General features: G+C 40.2%; 1 protein-coding gene across 1 annotated transcript; it reads left to right on the top strand.

The window, feature by feature from the left end:
• The first annotated feature begins 218 nt into the window (after nucleotides 1–218).
• Nucleotides 219–1,389, top strand: LOC110542196 (olfactory receptor 52A5-like). The gene has a single exon (XM_021628823.2). The coding sequence runs from the start codon at nucleotides 282–284 to the stop codon at nucleotides 1,230–1,232; it is 951 nt and encodes a 316-aa protein (XP_021484498.1). The 5' UTR covers nucleotides 219–281; the 3' UTR covers nucleotides 1,233–1,389.
• The last annotated feature ends 6,381 nt before the right edge of the window (nucleotides 1,390–7,770 follow it).

Genomic DNA, 7,770 nt, shown 5'->3' with positions numbered 1-7,770 from the left:
AAAAAAAAAAAAAAACACAAAGCAATTTTGAACCCACTAATTCAAAATGATTAATGTAATGATAAGGTTAGTACTTAGTGGATCATTTTTAAATCCTTTGGGAAAGAGAGATAAATTTGGAGAGGACTAGTTGAGATAATAAAGAGAAGGTGATATACTCCTAATATGCTTAGACTATATTTTGCTACCAAATTAATTTATCTTCTATTTAATGTGTCCAGTCCTAGCATGGAACAGAAGTTGAAGCAGAAACACTGCTACATGTCTCTACTGAGGTCATCATGCTCAAGGTAAACGGCTCAGTCTTCAGGCCTTCTGTGTTCACACTGATTGGGATCCCTGGCCTGGAGTCAGTGCAATGCTGGATTGCGATTCCGTTCTGCGTCATGTACATCATCGCTATGATCGGGAACGCTCTAATTCTAGTTATAATCAAGAGTGAAAAGAGCCTCCACATACCCATGTACATTTTCTTGGCCATTTTGGCAGTCACAGACATTGCCCTTAGCACATGCATTCTTCCAAAAATGCTGGGCATCTTCTGGTTTCAGCTGCCCCAGATTTCCTTTGATGCCTGCTTGCTACAAATGGAACTCATCCACTCCTTCCAGGCAACAGAATCAGGCGTCCTCCTGGCCATGGCTCTGGATCGCTATGTGGCCATCTGCAACCCCCTGAGACATGCCACCATCTTCTCTCCACAGCTCACGACTTGCCTTGGAGCTGGTGTGATACTCAGGGCTTTCATTCTGGTATCCCCATCCATACTGCTCATCAAATGCCGCCTTAAGTACTTCCGAACTACCACTATCTCTCACTCTTACTGTGAACACATGGCCATTGTGAAACTGGCAGCTGAAGATGTCAGAATCAACAAGGTATGTGGCCTCCTTGTTGCCTTTGCCATCTTAGGGTTTGACATTGTCTTCATTACTTTCTCCTACGTGCAAATTTTTGTCACTGTCTTCCAGCTGCCCCAGAAGGAGGCTCGATTCAAAGCCTTCAATACCTGCATTGCTCACATCTGTGTCTTCCTACAGTTCTACCTCCTGGGATTCTTCTCTTTCTTCACGCACAGGTTTGGGGCTCACATACCCCCTTATGTGCATATTCTCCTGTCAGATCTTTACCTGTTAGTCCCTCCTTTTCTCAACCCCATTGTCTATGGTGTTAAAACTAAACAGATCCGCGACCAAGTCCTGAAAATGCTTTTCTCCAAGAACCCTCTGTGAACATTAGTAACCCCCTGTGTTGAAATGTTGTGTGCTTTCTAATTAGCAACTTGAATGAATTGAACACTGTGTCTTCTATAAATAGGAAAGTGAGTAATAGCATGTAAACTTCAGGTATGCAGAATTTATGGAAGCATCAGTTAAACCAAAACAACCTGCTTTAACTCTGCTTCAGTTTCAAATTATTTAATGCATTGTACCTGTCTGGAACTGGATATAGTCTTATATGTCTTTTACTAACACTATGGAGTCATATTTTAAAACAAATTTCAGAATTAGCATTTTTCCTGAGAAAAAATTTCAGAGCATTATATAAATTACCATTCTGAAACTTCTAACCTAACAAATACCTATAATTTTGGCTATGTTTTACTTACTGGTATTTTCATCTAATCTGTATTTTGACAAAGTTTTAGAATGGCTAATCTGTTTTATATAATCTCTAAAGATATAGTGATAATATATAACAAATTACTCACACAAAATGATTCAATAAAATTCAAACCTCATTAAAGAGACCAAGAACCATGTTAAGAGAAATTACAAAGAAACAGTAAGGTAATTAGCACATTCAGAAACAATCGTGTAGAAAAACTGAAGCAGTGATATAAATGTGCACGCGCACATTGATTAGATCCTCACACGTTACTCACTATAATGTAACTTTGGTCTCTGCTAAACAAGAAGCTGAAGGGTGATTGAACACGGAGGCGAAGCTGCAGGGTTTAAGGACTGTCCACTACCTGCATCACCAGATGCTTGTCCTGCCCACCTACATGTCGTGGGACACACTGCCTGTAACAACTCATTAAAACATAAGCAATATTTTCATGTATGGACTCTAACATAATATGCAAATTAGTGTCATAAACATCTATACATTCAGGAATTTATTCCATTATTATACAAGTGAAGAAAGCATGCATATTGAAAGTATAAATCTATAATCCTGAAGTTTATAGGGGCCAAAACACTGACTATAAGCAGGGACTCTGCATCTATCTTTACAGTTTCCACATCCTCTATCTCTATATCTTCAGCTTATTATTTTGATATACCTATGAATGTCATGTATAAATTTTATTCAAAAGAACACAAAGCCTTAGAACCAATAAGTTGATCACAAGAACACACTGAAAAAACATTGTAGATGGGGAAGTCGTGTGAATTCTTTATTTTGAATGAATAAATGTGAATAAATAAAAGAAAAGATCTATTATACACACACAGAAGCAGAGAGACAGCAACAGAGGCGCGGAAAGACACATAGTGAGACAAATAGATACAAAGAGATAATCATTCAATAGGCAGAATTAAACATTAGTTTTGAGAAGAAAGAAGCAAATATAAGCAAATTGTTAAGTGTTTTCAAAATACATTGTAATGTGCCAGAAAAAATGGTTGCATAATTCAGTCCTTGTATCTCAAGTCCAGAATCCAGGTCCCCAGAAACCCACGTAAATGGCCGGTGGCCGGCATGCAGAGTGCCTGTGATTCCCACCTGAGGAACACGACAACAAGCCTTCCTTAGAGCAGCTTGGCTACGACAGAGAAGCCACACAGGCAAGCTCTGGGCATGACTGGCATGCCAGGCCTCCTTCAGGAAGCTGGCATAGGAACCGAGAATGATTTTTGAGCTCAGCCTTGGGCTTTCCCCTTGCACATACCTGTATGCTTGCCCACACACATTAAGAACTTGAAAGTGCATATCCACGCACACACCACACACACAAACTATGAAAAATAGTAAACAAGAAATTATTTATTATGTAATAAGTGACACAGTGATAAAAACAGAGAACAATGATGTAGTTGACAGACAATACAAAAATGGCGTTGTGAGGTAATGGGAGTGAATAACTGAATGAATTGTTTTAATCCTGAATTGGAGACACATATCCCAGGGCTGTGACACACACTTCAGAGCAATCAAGCAATGAGGAATCAACTTAAAACAAATAAAGACGATGAATAGAGAATTCTAATCAGAGATATAGGGAAGTTAATGAATATAGAGTCTAGATTAGGTATTCTTAAGTATGGAACCAAAACTCTTAGGAAGTATATATAAATTGTTATATAAACACACACACACACACACACACACACATATATAGTTAGTTAGGTAGTATATATAAAAATGTGCTAAGTACATAAATTAAATTAAACTAACCTTTGTTGTTAATATAAGCAACTGAAAAGAAAAAAACCTAAACCAATTGTAGAAGAAAGAGTAAACGTCCTATACAGCTTAATGAGCTCACTATTAAAAAATCAGTTTGGTAATAATAGTGGAATCAATTTTCTCAGAAAATTGGGATGAGATCTACTTCAAGATCTACCTATGCAAATCGTGGGTATATACCCAAAAGAAGTGTCACCATACCACAACGACACTTGCTCAACTATGTTCATAGCAACTTTATTTTTAACAGGCAGAAATTGGAAACAACCAGGTATCTCTCAGTTGAAGAAAGGATGCTGAAAATGTGGTACATTTATACAATAAAATGTTACTCAGCAATTATTATGTGTTTATTAACATAGTTCCCATAGTTATTGTTTTTTCTGCCCATTGAAAATTAGGGAAGAAAAGTGACCATAGATCTGTAGGTCTTCTGAGTTTATGGAGGACTAATAGAACTCAATACTTCATGGATTCAAGACTTCCGATCTCCAACAAGCACTTCGTGGGAGAGCGCTGGTAATTCTTGGTCAGCGATCACCAGTGTCTGTCACGTCGTTGCACATGTAGGGCTGATTCTTCACAGTAAGCAAAGGGCCTCTAATCCACGAGAAGAGGCCAATTCCCATGGAGAAGAAAGCAGTTTATGATCGCCTCCCCCAGAGGGGCAGCCTGGCCAGGCCACAGAGGAAGACAAGCAGACAGTCCTGATGAGACCTGATAGGTTAGGGTCAGAGGGAAGGGGAGAAGGACCTCCTCTATCAGTAGACTGGAGGAAGGGCATGGGTGGAGAAGAGGGAGGGAGGGTGGTACTAAGAGGGGACCAGGGAGAGGGCTACAGCTGGGATACAAATTGAATCATTATAATAATTGAAAAAATAAATTAAAAATTATGCATTACTAAAAGAAAACAGTTTATATCTGACAACCAGGCATAGTCATCTTGAGATGAAATTACCTTGTGAGACACTCTCAGATTCATATGGAACAACACTTTGGGACAATCCTAGGCTTGGAGAACCCTCTAGAGATAAAACAACTGCCTATCAATAACAGACCCACTGAAAACATGGCTTAAAATGTGTATATAGGTAGGGAAAATAACCAACTGTTTCACTATTTCAAATCATTGGAAAGAGGACTAAGAAAGTTAAGTTATAAAAATTAGGATAAACATCTTGACCATCGATAAGGCTACAACAAACCCCAAGAAATCTCATAAAACTAAGATCTTGTTTTAAGAACAAATGACATTGTGGTCTTTCCTCCATCCTCTTTGGCATATCTACAGTTGTATATTTTGTTCAGCTCATGTTGATGCAGTCTTGTTGTTTAATAGCTGATTATCAGTCCTGAAGACATACATAAAAGTAGGATTAAACATACTAATCAGGTTACATTCAGGAATATATGTGTATATACATATATTTGAACAAAGAGTCCATGAAGTTGAAAGTGAGCAGGGATGTCTATGAGAATGTTCAGATGGAGGAAGGAAATAAAGAAACAATGCGATTATATAATCTCAAAAATATAAGGCAAAATTCAAAATAACAACAAAAAGAATTATAGCATGTGATCCCATAAAGACTTGGTTTAAAAAGGAATTTAAACTGATTGTTTTATGGAAGCTCAAAATATTTAAAAAAAACATAGAACAAGAGAAAAATGTAAGATAGAGATAATTTATAAAATTAAACAGATATTCTCAAGCTTAGAACCATACTAAATGAAACTAAAGTTATTAAAAGAATCATTAAGTGCTATAAATGTGCTAGACAGATGAAGAATTAATAAGATCAGATGTAGTCAATTTGAAATTTTAGAGCAGACAAATAAAAACATAGAAAGTTTGGGGACAATTTAATAGGGTAAGTTTTTAAATGTCAGTTTATGAAGGACTTGTGAATACCAAAGTATATTCAAAGAAGTAACAACAGAAAAGTATGTAGTCCTGGAGCAGACAGAGATGTCTATGTCAGTCAGTCAAATCTAAGTATATCAAGTCTACTCGAGATATAATCTTACCAATATTTTCAGGGTTAGTGACAAGTGAGTCAACCTCAAGGCAGCAAGAGAAAACAAATGAATACACAATGGGTATCTCAGTTTGTCTGTGATTTCTCAGAAGAAACCTTACAATTCACATAAACATGCACTGAAGAAAATAACGAAACCAAAAGCATTAAACAAAACTACCAGCCAGGAATTCAAAGTGAATTTAGCTAACAAAGCTGAATAAACTTGATCTCTTTTATATATGGTTGTGGGCCTTGCCTTTAATGGCTGAGCCATCTCTCCAGCCCTACCTCAAGATCCAGCTGTACTACTACAAGACATATATCCAAAATATGCTCAAGTATACCACAAGGACATTTGTTCAACCATGTTAGTAGCAGCTTTATTTCTAATAGCCAGAAACTAGAAACTACCCAGATGTCTCTCAGCTGAGAAATGTATGCAGAAATTGTGCTACATTTACACAATGGATTACTACTCAGCCATTAAAAACAAGGAAATCATGAAAATTTCAGGCAAATGGTAGGAACTAGGAAAGACCATCTGAGTGAGGTATCTCAGAAGCAGAAAGACACAAGGTATGTACTCACGTATAAGTGGACATTAGACATATAATATAGGATAAACATACCAACATCTGTAAATGTTAAGAAGCTAAGCAAGAAGGAGGACCCTGGGTAAGATGATCAATCTTCATTCAAAAAGGCAAATGGATGGACATTGGAAGGAGGAGAAAACAGGGAAGAGGACAGGAGCCTGCCACAGAGAGACTCTGACAGACTCTGCCCAGCAGACTCTGTCAAAGCAGATGCTGAGACTCAGCCAAACTTTGGGTAGAGTGTAGGGAATCTTATGAAAGAAGGGGAGATAGTAAGACCTGGAGGGGGCATGAGCTCCACAAGGAGAGCAACGAAACCAAAATATCTGGGCCCAGGGGTCTTTTGGGAGACTGATACTCCAACCAAGGATCATGCATGGAGATAACTTAGAACCCCTACACAGATGTAGCCCATGGCAGCTCACTGTCCAAGTGGGTTCCCTAGTAAAGGGAACAGGAACTATCTCTGACATGAACTCAGCAGCAGGCTCTTTGATCACTCCCCCTTGAGGGAGAGGAGAAACCTTACCAGGCCACAGAGGAAGACAATACAGCCATTCTTGATGAGATCTATCAGATAGATAGATCAGATAGAAGGAGAAGAAGACCTCCCCTATCAGTGGACTTGTGGCGGGGTATGGGAGGGATGAGGGAGGGGGCTAGAGCTGGAATACAAAGTGAATAAAACTGTAATTAATAAAATAAATTTTGGAATCCATGATGACAGCACCAAGAGGACACTGTGTCTGACAAGCAGGACAGCAGTGACTGCACAGTGACCCACAGACCAATCTCTGGGCCTTAAAACACCAGTGATTGTGTTTCCCAGGTGAAAGGAAACCCCGTGGTGTGGGAAGCAATCGGGTCCATTCTCAAGTCTCCCAGCTAAACCCCAGAAGAGTTCCTGGGTCCCAGCAGGCACTTGGTCACCAGCCCAGAGCAACATACCTTCGTGCTCTGAACACCGTCCCAGACTGAACTGTGGGCACCACAACACCCGAGACTGGGATTTTCAATTGAGAGCAAACCCAACGGTGAAGAAAGCTATCGGGACTGACCTCAGGTCACCCAGACAATCCCTGGAAAAGCTCCTGGGCTCCCGCAGGTGCTCAGCTGACCTGCTTGTGCACCCAACTCACCTTCCCAGATAGAACTATGGGCCCCAGGGCACTAGAGACTAGACTTTTCTGTGTGGAGGAAACCCCAAGATGAAGGACACACTAGGTCTGACCTCAGGCCACTCAGCCAATCACCCTGTCCGCCCCCACCAACGTTCTCTGGAAAAGTTCCCAGCTTCCTACAAGCACCCAGCTGCCAGCTTGGAGCCACTGGCCTGTGCCTGCACATTTTACTCACTATCCCAGACTGAACTGTGGATGGTGAAATAGCACAGACTGGATCTCCCTATTAGGAGGAAACCCCACATTAGGGGAAACATCAGGTCTGACCTCAGGACACCCAGCTCCAGAAAAGTTTCAGGGTTTCTGCAAGCTCCAGGCTCTAGCTTCCTGTTCCATGCACGAATGCTGTGCTCAGCTCTCGCTGATTACTTCTTGGGTACTGGGGCTCAGAGCTCCAAACTCAGACCTACAGAAGCCTGAGATCCATGGGATCAGCCCCAGACACTGCGCCAAGGCACATTCTCTCTCCCTAGTTAAAATGACCAAACTGCAGGGCTCCATGCTTTTTCAAGAGGGTTGCATCCAGAAAACACAGTGTAAAAGTAGCAGCAGCAG

Source organism: Meriones unguiculatus, chromosome 14, assembly GCF_030254825.1.
Source record: "Meriones unguiculatus strain TT.TT164.6M chromosome 14, Bangor_MerUng_6.1, whole genome shotgun sequence".
NCBI lineage: Eukaryota > Metazoa > Chordata > Mammalia > Rodentia > Muridae > Meriones > Meriones unguiculatus.
The sequence above is the reverse complement of the archived record's forward strand: the minus strand, read 5'-3'. Positions and strand labels throughout refer to the sequence as shown.

Coding starts and splice junctions, on each gene's coding strand:
- LOC110542196 (XM_021628823.2), top strand. CDS start 282: ATGCTCAAGGTAAACGGCTCAGTCTTCAGGCCTTCTGTGTTCACACTG.